General features: G+C 37.1%; 1 protein-coding gene across 1 annotated transcript in view; it reads right to left on the reverse strand.

Annotated features, from left to right (window-relative positions):
* Nucleotides 1–5,311: 5,311 nt before the first annotated feature.
* Nucleotides 5,312–25,656, reverse strand: part of KCTD18 (potassium channel tetramerization domain containing 18) — an 86,788-nt gene continuing 66,443 nt past the window's right edge. Inside the window, exons 3-9 of the mRNA XM_030325212.1 lie at nucleotides 24,982–25,217; nucleotides 23,227–23,438; nucleotides 20,746–20,939; nucleotides 19,579–19,672; nucleotide 18,837; nucleotides 14,536–14,638; nucleotides 5,312–7,527 (exon numbers count right to left, since the gene is read on the reverse strand). Coding sequence (XP_030181072.1) covers nucleotides 7,041–7,527; nucleotides 14,536–14,638; nucleotide 18,837; nucleotides 19,579–19,672; nucleotides 20,746–20,939; nucleotides 23,227–23,438; nucleotides 24,982–25,150 — 1,260 coding nt within the window. The 5' untranslated portion in view covers nucleotides 25,151–25,217 and the 3' untranslated portion in view covers nucleotides 5,312–7,040. The remainder of the gene's footprint in view (nucleotides 7,528–14,535; nucleotides 14,639–18,836; nucleotides 18,838–19,578; nucleotides 19,673–20,745; nucleotides 20,940–23,226; nucleotides 23,439–24,981; nucleotides 25,218–25,656) is intronic.

The following is a 25,656-nucleotide window of genomic DNA, read 5'->3' on the forward strand; positions in this document are numbered from 1 at the left end:
AACATCTCATTGCCTCAGTTTCTCCATGGGCTGATAACCATACATACCTTGGAGGTTTTTTGTAAAGAGTTAATCTTTTGAACGAGTTAATCTTTGCAAACCACCTGGAATAATTCCTGGCACTTTGTATGGGTCAGGTAACCACCAAGTAATTACAATGGGAAAGCTTTATAAATTTATATGGGGAAACTTTATATATATGTTCTTTTTTATGTGTGTTTGTGTGTGTGTAGGTGTTTATGAATGAGAGAAGAAATAATTAGTAACGAGGGATTAGCTACTAAAGAGTACAGGAATAGCAGACACAGGGACAGTTACCACTGGAGTTGAGGCAGACTGTCCAAGGAAAAAAACAAGTTTGGGAGAGCCACCCACCCCTACTCACCCTGGCCCCATAGGCTGAGATTCTGATCCTCTAGAGGAGGGGGTACCTGTGGTCCACTGAGGGTCAAGAAGTTCACTGAGATGCTGGCAGCAAGAAGCCACCTATGGGACACTGGAGAGCCAGAGAGGAGCTCCAGAGGAGGTGCTGGCCACTCTGCCAGGGGTCCCCCTGCAGGGGTGCCACTGAACTCACTAAGAACCTGGCTGGGGTACCAGCAGGGATACTGTTGAATTATCTGGGGAGCCAGCGGGGGTAGGCTGGACTGGAAGCTACTGCCAAAACTGAGGGTGAGGGCTTCTGGGGGTCCCACACCCCAACTAAGCACCACAGGAGCAAGAACACAGGGATGCTCAATGAGCGGGAAAAAAGCCCCTTCCTCACTCCTGTGGTGTCCCTCCAGTGACAAAGCGAGATGGCTAAAGAGAACTGCTTATAGGGTCCAGCTCCTGGATCACAAGCAAGGCAATAAGGAGTGGATTTAGAACTGTAGGGCCCAAGGGCAGGCCACCCCTAGAGAACCAAGAGGCAAAAGAGTTGATAACTGGCATAATCTTAGCACTAGCCGAGGATTTGATAAATAATAGCTATGCAGCATACAGAAGACTAAACAGCATGCAGAAGTCCTGTCCCACTCATCTTCAGAAATGGAGCAGCAAGCTTCCATAGGAGGCCCACCATAGTGCTTGAGAGCCTGTACTCCAGGAAGATAGCATTCATGGGAATCCTGCCTTAGCCTCCTACTAGCCGCTAGGTGGCTTACCAAACCTCTTGGTGCTTCAGTTTCCTCCTCTATAAACTGGGGATGATAATAATAATATACCTACATTCTAGAGTGGTGTACTAAATATGTCAGTATATAGGGCTTAGGGGAGTATGTCTTCGTTTTTCTTAGGTAGTTGCTTGCTCAGAACAGCAAACAAGTGTTTTTAGTATTATACATCAGGGAAAAAGAATTTCCCTGCCCTTCAAAGTCCTTCTAGCTAGACTAAGAATCAAACTGACATGAGGCAGATTAACAGGAGAAAATAAATCTTATTTTCATACATATGGGGAATCCACACAGACATGAAATTCCCCAGTTAGGCAAAATGAGGTATACATGTATCCTGAACTAAGGAGAAGTGGGCAGGGGTCTGGAACTTCAAAGGGAAGGAATGCAATTCACAGAAAGATGAAAAAAAGTAAATGTTTGGTAAATAAATGTTTGCTGGGCCACTCAGAAATAATGGGACATAGGGGACTTTGATCAGAGGCCTTGCTAGGTTCCTCTCTGTCTAGGATATCTAGTTCATATTATTCTATAGTTATCTCTGGTGAGTGCTCTCTTCTTGGAACAAGTCCTCTATCTAAATTCTGTTTAGGTCCTTGATGGGGGAAAAAAGGAGCTTTTCCTGAATCTGCTGGGTTTTGATTGCTTTCAGCTCAAAATAATCTTCACGCCAAGTGGTCCATCTTGGGGCAGGCTGCCCTTGGCTCCTACAAAACCAAAATCAAAAATGTAACTGGGGGCTAATAGGATACATTTTTAATTGGCGGGCCTGAGACATCCTTTAATTCTCACGGCTCCATTCCTGCTTGGGATGGACAGCTGTGATGTTTCCTCAATATACCATGGGCCCCGGTTAGGAGAAGTGATTATTTTGCTCAGGTTAAGCCACCAAACTGAAGCAATGGTTCTCAGCTAGGGGTAGTCAATCTTGTGCCCATCCCCAACCCCTAGGAGACACTTGGAAAAGTCTGGAGACATTTTGGTTATAACAACTAGGGCAGGGATCCCTGGCCAGGGATGCTGCTTGACATCTTACAGTGCACAGTACAGTCACCCACAAGAAATAATTATCCAAAATGTCAAATAGTGTCAATGTAGAAAAACCCTCATCTGAAAAAAAAAAAAAAAAAGAAGAAAGAAAGAAAAAGAAAAACCCTCATCTGGAGGGTACAAGGGGTTTGGAGGAAGGAAAGAGAAACAGAGCTGATGAGCAGGCACATGTTGCCTTGTTCCCCTAGCTATGCTGGGTTCTTGATTGGTTCAGCCTAGCTTACCAAATCCAGATTGTATAACCTACAGCTGAAGTCTAAATATATAGCTTCTGAAGCCCTTGGCCTATTCCCGTCATCTACATAGAAGTTGAGTTCCCACATCTTTCAAACCGAGAAGTTAAGGGCTGAGTTCTTGAAAGAGCTGCTATTGAAGCAGAATGTCCAAAGTTTTAAGCAATCTTGGCAGACAGAAGCAATAGTTGCCTTTTCCCACCTAGCAAATATACTCCCTTTTTCTTTCTGTAACATGCTCTCTGTCTAAAACAAGTTTCTCTTCAAGGCTTCAGGCCCCCAGTTCATTTCCGTAGCTGGGAAAAATTTTTACTAAGGTAATGAGGGCTTCGGGGTAAAGGAAGGAAACGAAAAGTATGAGAAGCAACAATACAGCATGAAAAGTTGTTAAATAAACAAGTAGGGAAGAATACTGACTGACAGTTACTATAAAGTTCTATTTGTCTTAGCCAGAGCCTACATCAGGAACCGTCTAGCTATCAAATATGAAATGTATACAGGCTGTCCAAGACAACACATGTGAACAAAGAAAAATTAGCTTTTCTGTAACAATGTGTAAGAATGTGTAAGCCATGTGTATCTCATGAGGCTGACAGAACTGTAAGTGAAAATGGCCCCTTTGAGGCTGCACCACCAACCAAATTCCATGAATAGGAAATTCTGAAAACAGCTGGAAACCAATTTTTTTCTGTTAGCTATTCATGATGTTTCCTTTTTTGGCTTGAAATCATGCATACTAACTGCAGCCCTCAACAAAGAATCACTCATCCACTCTTCACTGAGGAATCAGCAACTTGTTGACAGTTTTCAAGGTTGTTTCCGCATATGGGAAAATGACAGTATTTTCCATCATTAGAAAGTTCCTAGTTAACTTAGGAATACACATATGTAAATAATTTGAATACTTTCCATTTGCTATAGAAGTTCTTTCCCTTCATTTTATCCAATTCATACTTTCCACTTAGTATCTAACCAACATCCTACCAAATATAAATTAAAGCTATCCAAAGGGATTGCAGGTATAAGGCAATTCTTTTTTTTTTTCTTAAGTAGGCTTCACACACAGAATGAGGTCAAACAGGGGGCTGAACATGGTTCCCAGCGTGGGGCCTCGGACTCACCACCCTGAGATCAAGACCTGAGCTGAGATCAGTTGTCAAAAGCCTAACCAACTGGGCCACCTGTGTGCCCTTAAGGGGCAATCTCTTTTAAGGTACCCTTATATTCATACAAATGTTAGCATTCTCCCCTTTACAGTACAATTTATTACAAGTCTTTGTGCACATTCAAAATGCTATTTAAATAAAAAACCCTATGCACAATCTCTCAGATAAAGTCAAATATACTTGCATATTAATTCCTTCTTTAAAAATCAAGGAATAGCTGGATAATAATTATACTGTATTTAACCACAGACTGGGAAGTGAGTCAACAATTTTTTCAGCGTTAGCACTGGAATAGGACTCAGTCTGTGAATGAAAAAGAAATTGCATCAGCAATTCTAGCAGAAGCAATAAAGCAGGAGGGGAGAGGCCAGACTGCTTTATTCCTTTCTCAGAAGTCAGGCAGTGTTGGCACCAACCTCTCTGAGATCTCGTGATCCATTGCTCTGGATTACTTTAAACAACTTGACAAGTTATCTAACTGTTATGGTCATTGCTAATGGTAATTTTGGTCATTAGCAGTAATCACCCTACTAAGGAACCTCCACTACCACCTCTTTTGTTCTGACTGTATCAACTCTGCAAGGTTGGAAATCAGTTTCCACACCCCCTGAAGATTGCCACCAGGCACATTTAAAAAAAAATAATTGGGGCATGGGGGAGGAAGCTGGGAATTGCCTTAACTGTTTAGAAATTTACTGAAGGACTACCACATACCAGGCATTACACATATAGAGGCAATGGAGTCCCCTCTCTAGTAGGAAACAGATATGTTATCCAATAGTTTAATACCTAACTGCTCAACAACTTTAAATATTAAACAAATTCACAATTTTAGTCTACTTCCTCCCTCTAGCTTTTCCTTTGTTCAGTGATGTTGTGTCATTCAGGGGCCAATATGGGGGGATGTTATGGGGGGTGTCATTATTGTACAGCTCTTATTTTGTTCAACCTCATTTTCTTGATCTTTAAAGAATTGGGAAAGACTACCTTCATTATATTGTTGTGCTGAAACTAAAAAGCAAAATGAACACAATAAAACAAAGTATATGAAAATACTTTATAAAATATTACAATGTATTGCCTTATAAGGCAACATTGAAGCAAAAAATTATTATTTAAAAATATAAAATATAAAATGCCAGCCTTAGGGCTTTCCATGATATAACTAACCAGTTTTAATCAGGACAAACCAGTTTTCAACACAGATTGCCTAGAAGGGCATAATCATATATCTTTTTGATACGAGCAGTACTAAAGGTCCTACTCATCATAAGAATTTCTTGTCTCCTCTGACCCAACAACTGCACAAACCTACATTTCCAAAGTAATGACACTGAACTATTATTTATAAAGCGTACTTTCTCTTTTCTTATTTTTTATTTTCCTGGAAGACCAGAGGGTTATGATGAGTTACTCCTTTGTGTCTACAGAATCTGGAGAAATGTGATTTCATGCAAAAGTACCTAGTCCCCAGGGAACCACCCCAACTAAAGTAATTTTCAAATTACTTGAGCATTCTGAATTTGACTTTGACTCTTGCTACCCATGGTCCATCAGGGACCATTTGTCTCTTTCCACTTTGGCTGCACCATGGCCTAGTAGCTGTTCCAAAAACCCCCTTCTTACAAAGACTAGATGTGCTAAATAGACTTCCTTTTAAACTGTTAGAGGCAAAGAAAAGAAGGCTATTCGCAGAAACACCCATGAGTACAGGCAAACCTCTTTTAATTGCACTTTGCTTTATTGTGCTTCATAGATACTGCATTTTTTTTTTGTTTTTACAGATTGACGGTTTGTGGCAACCCTCCATCAAGCAAATCTATTGGTACCTTGGTATAAAATATTCTTATATGAATCAGTAATTCAAGATATCCGAGATCAAGCAATACTAGTAATGTCCTAAATGGAAGTTCTCAAAATTCACTATGATCTTTGATTTTCAGAATGCTTAGAGTCTTTATAATAGTATTTTTCAAGGTGACTAAGTATTTTTTATATTCTACAGGGAAATGTAGTTCATGAACCATCAGTTATATATTCATTTTTTTTTTCTAGCCAGATAAAACACCTATTTTAAAAGGCTGCTGGTATTTGAATAGATATACAAAATTTGTTTAATTATTTCATACATTATCTAGGGAATAAAGAAATTTGGAAACCAGAAATAGATAACCTACATAAACAAACAAGCTCTCATGCTACCAATGGGCTCTAGGACTTAAAAAAAAGTATAGTCACAGAAAATGTTACTTTTTATGGAAAAGTTTTACTTTATTTTGTAAAAAGTAATGTTTTGAGTATATTCACTCTTTCAAAGTAATGCAAGTACAATGATAAGCATTGAGTAAAAAGTACCCTGCTTTATGGACTTATTTTTAATACACTGTAGGCATACTGCTTACTGAAGGCAGAAATATGGGATCCAATTATAAAACTTAACATGTAAAAGTAAACACATACAACTGAATAGTTGTGAAAAAATAGAGGATTAATTAAAAGATTGTTTAAAAATATTAAGTTCAAGTTAAATGGGAATTTTATGCATAAAAATCATATTATATGGTCAGAATGACTCTTCAGTGGTCATTCCTGAGAAACAAATAGTAACTTTAGTTAAAAGTTAATGTTTAACTTCTTTTTCAAAGTACTTTCAAAACTTCACTTATTCAAATTAAAACATTTTAACAATTCATTCTGAAGACATGTTATATGGTTCTCATTCCAAGATATCTTGTGATGTATAAATAAATCTGCTAGCAGAAAAGACAAAGAAAAAAACCAATCTAGGAAAGAAAATACTTTGAGTCAAAGTGTGATCTTCAATTACTCTTTTTTTCCTCCTCATATCTTTTCATGACGGCTTTTGAGACTGAAAGTAACCTGTGGGGGGGGGGGGGGGGCACCTTGGTGCACATTTTCTCTCAAATCTCTCTTGGCTGGGACACAGCGCATGGAAGCATTAAAGCCACCCTCTCTTATTCTGTTTCAGCAGACGGGAATACTAATCCCACTCTTGGCCCTGGGCAGCAATGAGTAACATTACAAAAGAGCCTAAAGTCTGTAATTACTCAGCAACAAAGTAGACTTCTCTAGTGATGGTTCTGCTGTACTGTTTTATTGTACTGTGCTGTTTTGTTGCCTTAATACGGATTAACCATCAAAAAAAAAACCCCCAAAACCCAACAAAACCACCCTGAAATTCAAACTATCAGTAGACAAACCATGTCAAAGTAAGGAAAATGAAAAGTAAAGATAGGCTCAACCACTTAAAGCTTCCTTCCTCCATTCCTACTTGACTCACTTCATTTTTCCCATAACGATCCTAAAGACCAGCATAAGCTTTCACCTCTACTGCACCAAGAACAGCGCCACTTATTTGCACCCCACGGGTCGGGCGCTCCGAGAGGCGAGCTGGAGGTCAGGAACCCACTTTTCTGTCAATCAGCCTGGCCCCGCCCGTTTTCAGTCCGCGCGTGCGCGTCAGGGTCTTCCGGGGGCGGCGCTGGGGATTCCGCGGGTCGCGGTGCTCCCCCGGCTGGCGGGGAAGGCCCGGCGGCGCACAGTGGAGTTCGCTTCAGTTTTATCACTCGCGGCGGGGTGGCTTTCTTGTCTGAGAGCAGGACCTTGGCCGGAGGTGGGTGTGCGGCTCCGTTTTCAGCAGCGCTCCTGCCCCCACGGGAAGCCTGGGGCTGGCCTGGCAGCACGGTGCCCACCGACGACGGGGCCTTTGGCGACGCAGAATGCTGCGCTGCCTTTCCGCCTGAAGTGTGGAGGGCGCTGGCCGGAGACACTCGGACCGACGCCGAGTTCTTGACTTTAATTTGGGTGCTGGTGGAAGGGCCCAGAAATCGGACTGGTTTAGGACCAGTCTTACAGTTCACTTCTTCTTCTTCTTCTTCTTCTTCATTGAAAGCTATCAGTCGCCTGTGGATACAGAAGCATGTCAATGTCAGCATTTACAGGTTTGGTAACTCCTGAAAACGTCCGCAAAGTTTATCTTCAGGGTGAGGAAAATCGTTTTCATCAAGAATTTGAGTCAAGAGGTTTAGAGGGATCAGGTACTTCATCTCGTCTCCCACCAAGGTCAATAAGTAAATTACCAAGTTTACAAAAGATTGTTTCTACTTGAATATGAACTCTTAAAATCACCATGTTTTCTAAAATAAAATAAAATCACCATGTTAATACCAACGACAAATTAAGATTTGGAATGTTACATTAGAATTATCTAGTATATCACTTGGTTCCTAAGAATCCTCACAGTGATCCAGATGATAACCAGGATGATCTCAAGTTAGGGGTTCCCCCCCCCCCCAGAACAACAGTTGATTTACTGAGAAAATTTACTGTTTCATAAACTCTTTGAGAAATGCTGTTGCATATTTTACTCTCCTCTTGAAAGTTAATAAAGGTTCTGAGGTCTAAAGTAAAGACACCTATTTAATTTTGTTGCATCCGTATTTCCCAATATGGATCTGTAATGCAGCCTTTGGCACCCAGTAAAATTAGCATTCTGTGAAATGCATTTTGGGAACTGCTAGAATGGTCAAACCCATGGTATAGTTAGATGCTTTTTCAATTTAAGAAGTATTAGACAAAACTTAAAAGATTCCTGAATTGAGTTTGCCATTCATTATAAAAAGTCTAAATGGAAGACAATGTTTTTTTTTTTAATTAAAAAAAATTCAACTTATTTAAATTAAAAAAAAAAACCAAAAAACTAGTTTACCCATTTCTCCCCCTCCCCCACTCCTGCCTCTGGAATCACCAATCAGTTCTCTGTATCTACCAGCTTGAATTTTTTTTTACTTCATTTATTTACTTCATTTTACTTTCATTTATGAAAAAACAAAGATCACATGATATTTGTCTTCCTTTGACTTATTTCACTTAACATAATGCCATGGAGGTCCATCCATGTAGTCACAAATGGCAAGATTTCATGCTTTATAGCTGAGTAATACTCCTTTATATATATATACCACATCTTCTTTATCCATTCATCCATCAATTGACACTTAGGTTTTTCCATATTATAAACAATACTGCAATGAAGTATTCAAGTTACTCTTTGCATTTTCTTTGGATAAATGTCCAGAAGTGAAATTGCTGGATCATAGGGTAGTTCTACCTTTAAATCTTTGAAGAACCTCCAACTATTTTCCATAGTGGCTGCACCAGTTTACATTCCCACCATAAGAGCAGAAGGGTTCCCTTTTCTCCACATCCTTGCCAACATTTGTTATTTCCTGTCTTTTTTATAATAGCCATTCTAACAGGTCTAAGGTGATATCTCATTGTGGGTTTGATTCACATTTCCTTGATGATTATTGACGTTGAGCATCTTTTCATGTACCTGTTGGTCATCCATATGTCTTCTTCAGAATGATGTCTATTCAGATTTTCTGCCCTTTTTTAAAATTTTATTTTATTTTATTTTTTGCTTTTGAGTTGTATGAGTTCTTTATATATTTTGGACATTAGTTCCTTATCAGATAATATTATTTGCAAATATTTTCTCCCACTCAATAGATAGTCTTTTGATTTTGATGGTTTCCTTTGCTGTGCAGAAGTCTTAGTTTGATATAGTCCCACTTATTTTTGCCTTTGTTGCTTTTGCTTTTTGTGTCAGATACAAAAAATCATTGCCAAGACCTATGTCAAGGAACTTACTGCCTCTGTTTTCGTCCATTTTGAGTTAGTTTTTGTATATGGTGCAAGATAGGGATCCACGCAAAAGTTTCATTCTTTTGCATGTGGATATCCAGTTTTCCCAACACCAAAAGAGACTGTCCCTTCCCCACTATATATTCTTGGCTGTTTTTGTGTACATTACTTGACCATATATGTGTGGGTTTATTTCTGGGCTTTCTATTCTGTTCCATTGGTCTATGTGTCTGTTTTTATGCCAGAACCATACTGTTTTAATTATTACAGTTTTGTAATATACAGTAGCCCCCCCCCCCCACAGTTTCACTTTCTGCAGTTTAAGTTACCCACAGATGACCATCGCCTGGAAGCAGATGATCCTTCTTCTATCATCAGAAGGTCAGTAGTAGCCTAATGCTATGTCATAATGTCTGTATCATTCACGTCACTTCATCTCATCACAGGGATTTTATCATCTTACATCATCTCAAGAAGAAGGGTGAGTATAGTACAATATTTTGAAAGACCACATTCACATATATTTATTATGTATATTGTTACAATTGTTCTATTTTATTGAGTTACTGTTATTACTCTCTTACTGTGCCTAATTTAAAAAAATAAATTTTACCACAGGTATGTATGTGTTGGAAAAAACATAGTACATACAAAGTTCAGTACTATACAGTTTCAGGCATCCAGTGGAACTCTTGGAATGTATCCCCTGTGGATAAGGGGGGACTATGCTAGTTTGAAATCATGGACCATGAGTTTTCCAGCTTTGTTCTTCTTTTTCAAGATTGCTTTGGTTATTCAGATCTTTTCTGGTTCCATACAAATTTGAGGATTGTTTGTTCTATTTCTATAAAAAATGCCATTTGAATTTTGATAGGGATTGCATTGAATCTATAGAATTCTTTGGGTAGTATGGATATTTTTATAATGTTGATTCTTCCAGTCCATGAAGACAAAATATTTTTCCATTTATTTATGTTCTCTTCAATTTCTTTCATTAATGTCTTATAGTTTTCAATACATAGGTTTTTCACCTCCTTGGTTAAATTTATTCCTAGATATTTTATTCTTTTTGGTGCAGTTGTAAATGGGATTGTTTTCTGAATTTCTCTTTCTGATAGTTCATTAGTGTATATAAATGATTTTTGTATATTAATTTTGTATCCTGCAAATTTACTGAATTTCTTTATTAATTCTAGCAGTTTTGATGTAATTTTTTCTATATATAATATCATGCTACCTGCAAATAGTGACAGTTCTACTTCCTTTTTTTTTTTTTTAATGTTTATTTATTTATTTTTGAGAAAAAGCATGAGCAAGGGACGGGCAGAGAGAGAATCTCAAGTGGAGCCAATCAGAGCCTAATGCGGGACTCAAGCTCACGAAACATAAGATCATGACCTGAGCCAAAATCAAGAGTTGGATGCTTAACCAACTGTGCCACCCAGGCGCCTGTTACTTCCTTTCTAATTTGGATTCCCTTTATTTCTTTTTCTTGCCTAAATGCTCTAGCTAGGGCTTCCAATACTATGTTGAATATAAGTGATGGAAGTGGGTATCCTTGTCTTGTTCCTGACCTTACAGGAAAAGCTATCAGCTTTTCACCATACAGTATGATGCTAGGTGTGAGCTTGTCATATATGGACTTTATTATGTTGAAGTGCAGTCCCTCTATACCCACTTTGTTGAGAGTTTTTATCATAAATTGTTGAATTTTGTCAAATGCTTTTTCTGCATCTATTGAGATGATCATATGATTTTCAATACGATATCAAAACCATATGATAGGTTTCTGTTCATGATGGTGATGTAGGAAAATCTTGAATTTATCTCCTCCCACAAATACACTGAGTCTACAGCTACATATGGAACAATTTCCTCATAAAAAAAAAAAAAAACCCTAAAGAATAGCTGAGTGACAACTACACATCATTAGTAGAAGGAAAGAAATAAAGATTGGAGCATGCTGGCACCTGGGTGGCTCAGTTAATTAAGTGTGCAACTTCAGCTCATGTCATGATCTCATGGTTTGTGGGTTCGAGCCCCACATCGGGCTTTGTGCTAACAGCTCAGAGTCTGGAGCCTGCTTCGGATTCTGTGTCTCCCTCTCTCTCTGCCTCTCCCCCATTTGTGTTCTGTCTCTCTCTGTCTCTCAAAGATAAATAAATGTTAAAAAATAAATAAATAAAAGATTAGAACAGTTAGAACAGAAGTAAATGAAATAGAGACTATAAAGACAATAGAAAAGATCAATGAAACTAAGAGCCAGTTCTAAAAAGATAAACAAAATTGACAAACCTTTAAGAAAACTCACTAAGAAAACTCACTAAGAAAAAGGAGAGAGGACTCAAATAAAATCAGAAATGAAGAGGTGTTACAACTAATACCACAGAAATACAAAGGATCATAAGAGCTTACTATGATTAATTACACACCAACAAACTAGACCAGACGGATAAATTCCTAAGGGATTAAGAGTTACGAACTTCTAGTTATAAAATAAGTCATGGGGATGAAGCACAGCATAGGGAATATAATCAATAACATTATAGTAACACTGTATGATGTTACTACACTTATCATAGTGAGCACTGCATAATATATAAAATCGTTAATTCATTCTGTTGTACACGTTAAACTAATATAACATTGTATGTCAACTATACTTCAATTAAAAAAAAGGACAAATAAATTTTTTTTAATTCCTAGAAATATACAACCTACCAAGACTGACTCATGATGAAATCGACAATCCGAACAGACCAATTATTAGTAAGGAGATTGAATCAGTAATGAGAAAGCTCCTGGGGCACCTGGCTGGCTCAGTCAGTGGAACATGCAACTCCTGATCTTGGGATTGTGAGTTCAAGCTCCATGTAGGGCCTAGAACTTACTTAAAACAAAAAAAAAAAAAACCCAGGAACTCCTGGGTGACTCAGTCAGTTAAGCATCCAACTCTTGATTTCAGCTCAGGTCATGATCTCACAGTTCATGGGTTTGAGCCCCATGTTGGGCTCTGTGTTGACAAGCATGGAGCCTGCTTGGGAATCTCTCTCTCTCTCTCTCTCTCTCTCTCCCACTCTCTCTTTTCCTCCCCCACTCATGCTCTCTCTCTCAAAATAAATAAATAAACTTAAAAAACAATAAAACAAAGCAAAACACCTCCCAATAAACAAAAGTCCAGGACCAGAAGGTTTCACTAGTAAATTCTACCAAACATTTGAAGAAGATTTGATACCAATCCTTCTCAAACTCTTCCACACAACAGAAGAGGAGGGAATGCGTCCAAATTGTTTTTATGAGACCAGGATAACCCTGATACTAAAACCAGACAAGAATGCCACAAGAAAAGAAAATTACAGGCCAATATCGCTGGTGAACATAAATGCAATAATACTCAACAAAATATTAGTACACCATATTCAACAATACATTAAAAGGATCATATACCATGATCAAGTGGGATTTATTCCAGGGATGCAAGGATGGTTCAATATCTGTAAAGAGCCAGTATGATATTAAGGTTTAAGGAAATGACCTTAAAACTGTCAAACAACCACTGTCGAAATCCTGCCTGCTCCTGCCACTGTTTGCATCAGTTTCACCTTCTGAACAGGAAGTATAATGGCAATCCTCCAATTTTTCTCCCTTTTATCAGTGTGGGTATATTTTCACAGGCAAATAAATATAACATAATGAATTTTGATCTTGGAAATAGGATCATAATGACATGGTGATTAGAAAACTGACATGTAATAAAGAATGCAAATATAATATATTCAACCCTAAAACTCTACTGAACATAACTAAATTTTCTCAGGTGAAGCAAATGATTCTTCAGGACCTCACAATTGTTTCTAAGTTATCATTATCATTATCCTATCCATGAATCAAAAATAATGCTTAATAAACCCCAGAGGAAAGAACAATTAACGCAGAGGAGAATCTCCATAAAACCATCCCTGCTTGCTTTGTTTTCTGCCCACATCTTCTACTAGAGTCTTGACCAAGATTTCTCCACCTTAGCTCTATTGCCATTTTTGGTTGGATATATCTTTGTTGTAGAGGCTGCTCAATGCATTCTAGGATGTTTAGCAGCATCCCTGGCCTCTACTTACTAGATGCTAGTAGCATCCCCCACCCCACAGTGTCTCTAAACATTGTCAAATATCCCCTGTGGGACAAAACTGCCCTCAGTTGAGAACCACTGCTCTGGACCCAAACAGTATTTGCTAACTGTAAGTTCAAAAAGCAAAATAAATATTGATAATAAAATGAGGGCCTTTAAGAAAAAAAAGATGTTTTAACCAGAGATAATTAACTATTAAAAACTGAAGAAAATTCTCTGCATTTCTATGAAAGATCCAAAAGGAAAAAAAAAAAAAAAGCAGTCACAGATTCTATAGGGGCACTGAATCAAATTCACAACAGATGATCAAGAAATCAGAACATCTAAAAACCATGAATGATACCCAGATAATGAAAAATAAGTATGATTTTAAATGTATTTAAAGTACAGTCAAGGGGCGCCTGGGTGGCGCAGTCAGTTAAGCGTCCGACTTCAGCCAGGTCACGATCTCGTGGTCCGTGAGTTCGAGCCCCGCGTCAGGCTCTGGGCTGATGGCTCAGAGCCTGGAGCCTGTTTCCGATTCTGTGTCTCCCTCTCTCTCTGCCCCTCCCCCGTTCATGCTCTGTCTCTCTCTGTCCCAAAAATAAATAAACGTTGAAAAAAAATTAAATAAATAAATAAATAAATAAATAAATAAATAAATAAAGTACAGTCAAAAGCACAGATGTGGACTGAATTTGATAATAATTTCAGAAAATACAAGAAAATACCATTAAATAAAAATACTATTGGTGGTAATAGGAAGGAGAAAGGAATTCAGAATAAGTCACAGGAAATTTCAAATATTAAGTCTAACAAATAATTTTTTTGGCTACTGCCAATAAAGCCTAGAATTTTACTTCTGTAGGGAAAAATACTTACCACAGCATTCTTACTATGTCCACTAGTATTCTTAAAATCACATTCTCCCAAAAAGAACATACTGTAACTCAGTTTTAGAGAATTATTTCCAGTTTTTACATAGTTTTGGAAACTTTGAATTTATCAAGATTTATATTTTGATGGTAATGCAGAATACTCACCTAGGTGACTAATAAACTTAGTAAGATCAAGAACCATTATTCATTTCCCCAGTAAAGGCAGTAAAAATACAGGTCACAGATTTAAACAAAAAACAATATCAACAGAACACAAATAACCTCTTTCGAATTGGGGCCATGTGACGCAGGCTTCCAAGTAAAGGCCGCTCTTCCAGAGTCCAACATTCTATCAGCTCATGAGGCACCCGCCAGTAGCTAACACCTGGAAGATCAAAAGGCATAATTAAGAGAGCCACTGTCCACTGCAAAAGGTTCAGCAACACTTTTGTGTAAGACTAAGCAGAAAGAGTTTGAGATTCATGCCTCCCATTTGAAGAAAGCAGGTGTATGCAGGAAGTGTTCCCATGAAGAAACAAGGCAATAGTGGGATAACTCATAACCCAGGTCTAGGGAACTTCTGGCTACCAGCCCCAGATCTACTACTGATAATTAGTAGATCATTATATGGGTTCTGGGCAGATGAGTTAAAGGCACAGGCTCTGGAGCCAAGACTGCCTGGGTCTGAATCCCACTTCTATCACTCACTAATCATGCGACCTTACGAAAGTTACTTAACTTTCCGTGTCTAAATTTTCTCATCTGTAAAATTACAATAACAGTATATACTTCATAGGTTTGTTGTGATGATTAAACGAGTAAATAAGTGCAAAATGCTTAGTATAGGGCCTATAACAGACTAAGCGCTTAACAGATGTTTGGTGCCTTTATTTTATAAATTCTAGTGTTGAGAGCAGTGCAAGGATTGGACAATGATGGTCTTAACACTTGCCATGTCAACATCATTGGATTGCAGCACTCATCAAATCAGGTAAATTTTGTGAACTACTGTAAATTTCCTTTGACCACTATATGAATATGAACTATCACTGTTAGGGTAGTGTGTTAGGCCAAGATTGTGGTCAAACTCATTTTAACTTATAAATCTGAGAAGTTTCTCAATGAAAGTTTGAAATGTATTTTTGTGAACCTCAAAAATGTTATCCTGAGTTAAAAAGCCAGACACAATATGTCATATATTGTATGATTCCAGTTACATGAAATATCCAGAACAGGCTAATGCAATGAAACAGAAAGCAGACTGGTGGTTGCCAGGGGCTGAGGAGAGAAGGGAATCGGGAGTAACTGCTTAACAGGTACTGGGTTTCCTTGTGGGATGATGAAAATGTTTTGGAACTAGACAGAGATGGTGGTTATACAACATTGTTAATGTAGTAAATGCCACTGAAGTCTATACTTGAATTCTATATTATGTGAAATTCACCCCAATTTTTAAAGAATCATAAAAAATTATATGTAGATGCATTAAAAAAGGCTTAAAAATGTTGAATAAAAATTGGTTCACATTTTTTAAAAAATAACTTTGAAGTCCCAAGAATGGATATGGTGTCGTAGGTATGTGGTTTTTTGTTTTTGTTTTGTTTCAAGAGAAAGAGAGTGAGAGCACAAGCAGGGGAAAGGGGCAGAGGGAGAGAGAGAAAATCTTAAGCAGGCTTCATGCTCAGGACAGAATCTGATTTGGGGCTTGATCCCATGATCCTGGGACCATGACCTGAGCTGAAAGCAAGTCAGATGCTCAGCTGACTGAGCCATCCAGGAACCCCTGGTGTCTTGTTTCTTAATCATTAAAGGTTTAGTAATAAATATTAACCAACTTAGCAAGCTGGGCATATAAATTAGTATATGTAACAGATATATCCAATACTCACAGAGCCTATGGACCTAATTTTAAGACAATAATTTTCTGGAACTGCTTGATCATGCTCCCAAACATACTGCTGCTACAAAAACATTCCCAAATCCCATCCATTAAGGTTTGTTTGTTTATTTTTAACTCAGGTTTACTGAGATAATTTACATAAAATAAAATTCACCCTTTTAAAGTACTCACTTCAGTGAGTTTTGATAAATGTATACAGTCATAATTATAGCCACAATCAAGACATAGAACATTTCTATCACCCCCAAATTTCCCATGTACCCCTTTGCTATTGATGCCTTCCCCTCCATTCCATAGTTTTACCATTTCAGGGGTGTCATACAAATGGGACCATAACAGTATGTACCCTTCTGTGTCTGGTTTCTCTAGCATTGATATTTTGAAGATTCATCCATGTTGATATATACATTAATGATCATTTCTTTTTATTGCTGTGTAGTATTCCAATATATAGATATGCCACAGTTTCTTTTTAAAACTTTTATTTTTGCCTTCCTATAAAATAATTCACTTTCATTGTATAAAACTTGGATAATATAGAAAAGTGTATATTAAAAAAAAATCAAGATCACTTCTAATCCTAAAACTAGGAATCATGATTCATAACACTTCAATGAATCTGATTCCAGTCTTTTTCTCATTCATAGATATGCACATTACTGAATACACTTTACATTTAATTTTTTTTTCCTGCTTTTGATAATTTCTTATTGTATCATGGGCATTCATGTATGTAAAAAATTATTCAAAATAATTTTAATAGCTATTGCTCATCAGTTTCCCATAGATGTGCCAATATGTATTTAACCTTTTATCATAGACATTTATATTGTTTTTATTTTTTCTCTATTATAAATAATGCTTAATTGAACACTTTGTTCATAAACCTTTATCTGCATTTGGTCATATCTAGAAGTAGAATTATCAGGTCAAAGAATATGAACAGTTCTGATGCTATCAATATGTAATGATAAATTACTTCCCAACACAGTAGTATTAATTGTTACTCCTGCCAAAAATGCATGAGATCTTTACTAATCTGGTATGTAAAAAATAGTTCTCATTTAATACATATTTCACTGATAAATAATGAGTTTGAACCTCCTGCCACGTGCTGATTTCCTTTCCTGAAAATTTTGTGGTCATGAACCTTGCACATTTATTTATAATAGGCATTGAGTTGATTTTCTAATCAATTTAAATCCTCTCTATTTTAAGGATATTCTTTGTCCAGTTAATGTAATATTTTTATCCAAGTTTTTATTAGCCTTTTAATTTTTTATACTTTTTGTTTTAAAGTTATATTAAATATTATGTAATCATTTTTATTCATCTTTGTCTTTTATGATTTATTCATCTTTGTCTTTTATGATTTATTTCCCTTTTAAGAAATCAGTTATTTGTTTAACTTTCATTATAGTTTATTATAGCTTCATTTTTCATCCATAAATTCACCTGGGATTATTTTGATAAGTGACATGAGATTAAAATTCTGTTTTCTCCTAAGCATATTCTCAATTTCATATTAAATCATCCATCTTTTTTCATTGATATTTAATACTCCTTATCACATAGCATTTTTATTCTTATAATTTCATTGGGGTTTACTCCTGATCTTTGCATTTATTCTTGTACCAGAAACATATGGTTCTTACTATCACAAATCTATATATAGTATTTTTACTATCACATAGTTAGATTCATTCCTCTGATGACTTCTGCTCTCCAAAATGTTCTTGGCTATTTCACTGCTTTATTCTTTCAAGGAATATTAGAATCATTTCCTCAAGATGGCCAAAGGGTTCCACTGATGTGTTGGTAGGGATTGTGTTAAACCTATAATTTGATCTGAGAAAAACTGATATCTTTATAATGAATATTATAAAATCTATCTGAATAGATTTCCTGTTTGGGAACATGGTAGGTCTTACCATACTCTTCATGTCTTCTTTTTTTTATAGATGGATGGATGAATTGATGAATGGATGAATATATTTTAGTAGTTTTCTCATAAAAGACTCAAGTATTTCTTGATAGTCATCCTAGTTATTTTGTTGTTTATTGCCATTGTAAATGGGATTTTCCCCTATGATTTCTAACTAATCTATCATAAGTAAGCTGATCTTTGTGTTTACTTACATTGTATCCAGCTGGTTTGGTCTACTAAACTCATCACTTATAAGATACCTTAGTTGATTCCTTTGGGTTTTCTAAAAGACATACTCTCCACAAATAACTATCTCCTTCCTTCCAATATTTCTTTCTCTCACTTCTGTTTCTTGTCTAATGGCTTTCCATAGGGCTTCCAGAACTGTGTTAAATACCCATGATACTTCATTACCTGCTTATTAAAAAGTTAAAATCAGTCTCACACTCTGTAAGTCAGTGATCCCAGCTCTTCACTTCAGCTTCCTGAGTCAGTGGAGAAAGAAGACCAGCCAGGGCTCTCCCGAAGCCTTCTGGGCAGTCTGCCAGTCCAGAGGCACAATAGGAGACACAGAGAACACCAGGGGGTTGTTCCTCAACTTAAGCCTAAGTGTCTCAAAGTCAATTAAATCTAAGATAAAAAGCTTAAAGAGAATAGCACTTTTTTCTATCTGCCTGAGGGGTGTAATCTGAGGGGGGGGGGGAAGAGGAAAAGTGAGAGGTGCAAAGTTGAGGAAAGAAAGGTTGGTACTAGCACCCTACCTGAAGAGAAGCAGGTGATGAAGAGTTTTTTTAAACCCCCCTCCTGTCCTTGTATGCAATCTTTTGTGACTTGCAATGTCTGTCTCTACCAGCTTTTAGGACTATTGAGGACCAACATGTGTCTTATTTATTTGCGGACCCAATTTTAGAACTTAGAGTGTTTGCACCTAATAGACACTCAATACATACTTGTTAAAGAAGGAAAAAAACTTAGGCATAGAACAGCTAACGCTCTGTGATCCATAAGCAAGTGGCATGGCCTAAGACTCAGTTTTCTCATCGATAAAATGGTAAACAACATCCAGAATTGTTTTAAGACTAAGAGTTACTGAATGTAAACTACTTATCACACTGATATTAAACAGCATTATTATTATCAAATGATATAAGAAGCTTGGTAAAATGGTCAATTTCAAAAGTAAGGACAATGCTAGGTACAAAGTGGATGCTAAATAAATTCCTTTTGAATTGAACTAAATAAGCATAACTAACAGATGCTGAAATTAATAACCTATTTTTTAGGTTACTGGATTATAAACTATTAGTAATATCTAGCAACTCATGGGGTCTAAAGATTTTTAAGTAAATTGTCTCAATCAACATACTTTGAAGTGACAAATGTCTTGACCTTACAAAGAAATACTTTCTCAAAAAAGAAAAATGCAGCAATTGAACTCACTTTGTCTTATTATGGGAAAGTCTACCTTCTGCCATGAAATAAAAGAATTGTACTATACCTTTTCCTTCCAGGCATCAAAGGCATCCATCATTTTCTTCAATTCAGCTACTGAATAATAGCTCCAAATGTACTGAACATTATTCCCCGCCTCTCTAGAAATATTGCAAAAGATGATGAAAACATACGAAGTATGAATGTATGTGTGTGTGTATGTATATACAGCTAATACTCGATATACTACCAAATACTTGTTAATTAAGGGAAAAAATATGTTGGCATTGAATAGTTGTTCTTCTGCAACTCTTAAGGACATATATAGATGATAATATACTATAGATTATATCTATGAGTATAATATACTATACTCATATACTAACCTATATTCAATCTCTTTTTAATGTGGTAAAGTACTTGTTAATTCCACAATATAGACTGTACAGACAAATCAACAAATCTTTAGAAATAGGTTTTCTAAAAAAAATTACCTAACTCCAGGAAAATTTTAAAAGATTCAACTTTGACTAAAACTTTCATAGCACTGTTCCAGGCACTCATATATCTTATATAACCATCCTGTAAAGAATTCAGAAAATGATGACATATTTAGTCACCTAAAAAAGCAAGTTCACGTGATCATTCATTAGTCACTAATATGTGACCCAATCCAACCACCCAGAGAATTAGAAAAACAAACAAACAAACAAAAAAAACAACCATAATGTGAATTGACCACTGTGTTAAGTCAGTTTACAAAAAAAATATTAAGAGAATAACCCTTAAGAATTTTACATTCAAGTCATCGGATTTTAAGGCTGATAGGGACCAGGGAAGTCCTTCATTTCTCAGAACAGGACATCGAGGCACATGCCAGTCCTGTGCCACTCAGCAGGGCTGCTGACTTCTAGGCAGTGTTTCTGTTCCTGGACTATGGTCTAGGGGAGGACAGCCAGACATGGCCTGTTAGGGGACTTTGATGCCCACTCCCAGGTGAGAGGCAATGTAGTAGACCACTGTGGATGTCCCATAGTTTACATATATGTGAAGTGGTCTTAATTACAATCTCCTTGAAGCAGGCTTGTCTCAACAGCTATAAGAGCTCACTCTGTGTGTTGCCAAGTGTTGAATGAAGATCTTTTCTAGTCAACCACATATTCCATTCAGTAACACCTCTTACAAGAGACCAAAATTTTATTCTGTTCCCTTTCATATTTAAATATGGGCATACCTTTTAAAAATGCTTTTACTGTGAATTCTTCCTCCCAGCTGCTTATCAATAGCATCTGTTCCATCAGTTTTTGTGGAATATACACCAATAATTCTACTCTCACAGCTTGCACCAGATGTGTTAAGATAGTGGAGAACCCAAACTGTTGGCTTATTGCAAACTAAACCATATGAATCACAGAAGTCTGTTAAAGCCTGGAGCAAAAAAAATATACAAAATTTGAATTTAATTCTGGAGTAAAGTAGAAATGAATTTGGTTCTATTACTTTCATGTAAAGCTGCAATTTCAGTTGGTCATAAGGGAAATAAAAAGATGATAAATTTCAGCCTGGTCTTTACACCTTGAAAAACCAAACATGCTTTTGTTGAATTTGGCATGGGCGTGGGGTAAATCACAAAAAGCACCACCCAAAAACCCAACAACTTTTCATCTAGAGAATCCTCTTCCACATGGAAGCTGTATTTTCTTTCCTCCTCCTTTAGCCTCACTATCAACATTACTTTTAATTTTAAAATCTTCATATGATTAAGAGTCAGACCTTTTTCTTTTCCTTTTATTTTCCCCCCAGTTTCCCATTTGACTCAATATTCCTTTCACCTTCTACTGACTAAGCCCCATAGTTGATTTTTTTTTTTTTACTCCAAATCCAATCATGAATTAACCAGATTAACTTGTTCTTTTCCACTGAAAGATATACAAATCAGTGCAAACTCTAAGAACTCCTTTGGCGTTTATCTACCTATTCATTCATTCTCTTGAATATTAAGAAGTTACTAACGTGGTTGAGCACTAAGGTCCTATAGATATAATGATAAGCAAAAGACAGGGTCCCAGACCTTCTAGAGTTTTATAGCTAATGTAAAAGACAGACAGTTGGGGCACCTGGGTGGCTTAATCAGTTGGGCATCCGACTCTTGATTTTAGCTTGGGTCATGACTCATGGTTTGTGAGATTGAGCCCCATGTCAGGATTTGCGCTGGTAGTGCAGAGCCTGCTTGGGGTTCTCTCTCTCCCTCTCTCTCTCTGCCGCTCCTCAGAGTGTGCTCTCTCTCTCACTCTCTCTCTCTCTCTCTCTCTCTCAAAATAAATAAATAAACTTCTAGGAAATTTAAAGACAGTCAATAAGCCATCAGCACATAGGATAACTATAACCACGTGAGCCTAGGAGGTGCTAAGGGAAACAGAGCTGGAGCGCTTCACCCAGCCGAGTGCCCAAGGGCCTTCCCTGAGAGAAACGGCATTATTCCTGTGAGGGCCCTGAGGACAGGCACTTTTGTCTGTTTTGTGTTGTATCCCAAGTGCCTGGAATAGTGCCTGACACAAAGGAGATGCCTAATATTTACTGACTCAGTGAATGAAAATAGGACTCTAACATGTCTTACATTTTCATTTAATATTGCTGTCTAACTGTATGTCATATTTGTGTCCCACACAGTCCAAGAGCAGTGCTCTATATACCAAAAACATTTGAGATAAATACGTGTTGGCTGACACAGTCAATGTACACATGCTATGTCCTCTTTGCGTACAAATCAGAAATCAAAAGACTACAGTTGAGACTTCAGAAGATGAATGTCAACCCACTCCAGCTTTCCAGTCAGGATTTCTTAGCCCCATTCTGCAGATGTGGCAAACAGCACCCTAGAACTGTTTGACAACTCAATTTCTATATAACTTCAGTAGCAGAACCCATACAACCATGCAAATTCCTGAAGACGATCTGGAACCAAATCAACTGTGTCTTCATGTTACACTCCTAATAACCATACTGTCAGCTTGCTCTCCTAAACTGATACCCAAATCAAACCCAATTCAGGTCAGTTTTCACTACTATTAATCATCTAGGGAAAAAAATTTTCTTAGATGCCCAAAGGTACTAAAAGCAAATATAATACTTATCAGTAAGACAAAAATAGGTAATGAAGTTTTTCAAGATCTTTCATGTAAAGATCTTTAAAATGTGATTTAAAGGAGAAATATCTTTTAAAAATATTTACTGATCTCAAAGTGAATTAATCAAACCAATGTTTTAATTTAGTAACAAACTGCTACACTTATTAAATCAGGTAGATTTTCTACAATCTTTTATTTTTGTGACCATTCTTTAAAAAGTCATTTCAGTAAATAAAATACCACTATACTCTTACATACTACAATATTGCTCTTTATTTACAAAGAACCTAAAGAGCAGAATATTTCTATTAAAAAAGCCATCAAAAGGTATTAAATCTCCAATGAGAAATAAAAAAACTATAAACCTTTGAGTGGCAATGTAATACACTTTCCTAGAACATAGAATTTGGGCCTTCAAAAGATTAGTAATTAAGAAATGTGTCTTCAAAATTAGAAAAAGTAACTTTCTCATGTTTGGTTTTCATGGCAACACAGGCTATGCAAAATAACACACATTGCTTTGTGTATAAAAACATATATATATGTATACGTATGTACTTTTTTAAAACTTAAGAAAATGCCAAGACCTTTTTAAGTTCTATATTTGACCTTAAAGAATATGTCTCCATTTCATTGGCCAAGTGGTCAGACAGGCTGTATGGATACGGGATGCCAAAATAATCAGCCTCTTCCTGCAGAGCAACACGGGTTTGCTCATCTGTGGGAATGTGAACTTCTCCATGAAGATAATCCAAGAGATATTTAAATAGATGTCCATCACGGTCGATAACACAAGCCCCTAGAAAACATCCAGTTCAAAAATCACTGCATAGATACATATGACCATAAAGTTTCAACATGTCAAACTAAAATCAGACTGCAGACCTCTACAATTAGAAATGTTTCTTTCTCACAAGAAAGTTAATAACTAGTGTTCAAATGGGTTTAGCCATATTTGGTGATCCTCTGTATTCTCACCTACCATATAGGAAAATGTATTCTGAGCTCCATGGGGGAATTTTAGATGCAATGACCATATTCCTGCTATGGCCACTCAAAAGCCATGGAGATCCGACTGCTGCTGAAATGTAACTTTACCCCTAAGCTCAGTCCTCCCCGGCCAGGAAAGATGTATGGAGTTCCTCCCTAATGAGGACATGCTCATTTATGTCATATTTGTATGTTAGTCAACTTGTAGTGTCAATGACATGTAAACCCGGGGTTCCTAGCTCCAGGCACACTGTATGTTTAGCCTTAATAGGTTAATAGTCCCTTTGTACTGTGAGAACCTAAACTTTAAAAAAGAAATGTTATGCTGGTACTACTTTATGACAAAAGGCTTTCTTAGACAATTTAGCAGAATTTTTAAAAACACTTCTGTGTGAGGCTACTCAATAATTCCTTTTCTCCCTTGGTTAGCTTAGAAAAGAAGGGATTAAGGAGGTGAAACTTGGGGGCAGAGGAAAAACTCAATCCCTGCTTGCTATCTTTTTGCCAACAACCTTCCTGCCCACATGGGCACCAGCCATCAGTGTTTTCCATTCTTTCAACTGCCATCCAGCTGGCAAAGCAATCTCTCAAGACCCAGGGTTACTAACAGTGACTCTTGCTCAAGATCCCCTGAACCCCCTCTTCTGACACAGAAGCAAGAGTGGGTTCTCTGAGCTCCAGAACACCAAAGATGTGCAAAAAAGACTTATTTGCACTGTTGAGATTTCTTTACAAATGGGAGTAGGTTAAGCAAATACCAGAGCACTCCAAGCAAGAAGAGCAGCAGCCCCAGATCCCTACCCTTGTGTTTTACAGTTTCTTCTGGAAGACCAATTTTCCGTCCTCTACCACTAGGTGACTGCTGGTACACTGCACTGACGTTTTTGCAGGAGTCCACATCAGCCCACACAAGGCTACGCAGCTAGACTGGGTGGCCAGTTTAACACTAATTCTACACTACAGTGACTGCCCTGTGAACTATGAGGGCAGCTGCTTTCTCCAGAGAATAAATGTTTTAACTGAAGAACACAGAGAGAAGCCGCAATATCGTTACCCATGGAGTTGCACGAACGTAACAACTTTCAAAGTATAATCAATCCCCATATTTAGGTGATGGTAGGCCTTCACACACATTGATTTTTTGTCAACTTTTAGTGACAGCATCACAGATTCTGGAAACTGGTATTTAACTTCTTCATGTGTTTAATAAATCTCCATACAACTCTAATGATCTCGATAATTACTACACTAGTCTAATACATTCCATTGTAATTAGGAAAACCAAAGGGAATTTAAACTAGACTATTTTAATGAATATTCATGATCATGCTTTATGGACTTTAGTTATTTACCTGATTCGTCTGTTTTTAGAGGAAAACGACCACTGAACATGGATGCCAGCATCGAGTCTTTAAAGCGGCACAAGGACTCACGTCTGGCTGTGTAAATACAGCCACCCACATTCAGTCGAAGAATATCTACCACCTTTTCTTCTGCCTTGTGACCTTCCATTGCTCCCATCAACACCTAAATTTTTGCTTTGAAACGCTTTCAGAAACTGCAAAATAATGGTGGTCCTGGTCCACCTCTGTAAAAACAAAGGACAATCACATTTCCAATAATACACCAAATAGATAATAAAATAAATACATCTTAATGTGATTTAAAATAAGGTGCTCAGCACTAACAATATTGGAGGACTTTATATAACATGAAAGAAGTTTGAGATATGCCGAGAAGCTGGAAAACTTTGGTTCAGAGTATTTTTAAATGATGAACTATTACCAACCAAATCATAGCTATTGAAATGACTGCTTAAAGAATTTAACAAGAAAATGCATTGTCTGTCCCATATAAAGCAAAGGTGAGGTTTGCTCATGTTCTTTGATATTCACATATCTTTTTAAACTATAATAAGTCTGAGGGAGCTATCTAGACTGCAGAGGGGGTCAGCATGTAGCATGGAATTAGGCTACTAGGTTCTACCACTAACTAGGGATCTTGGGCAAATACTTATCTTCTTCTGC

This window comes from Lynx canadensis, chromosome C1 (assembly GCF_007474595.2).
Source record: "Lynx canadensis isolate LIC74 chromosome C1, mLynCan4.pri.v2, whole genome shotgun sequence".
In the NCBI taxonomy this organism is placed as follows: domain Eukaryota; kingdom Metazoa; phylum Chordata; class Mammalia; order Carnivora; family Felidae; genus Lynx; species Lynx canadensis.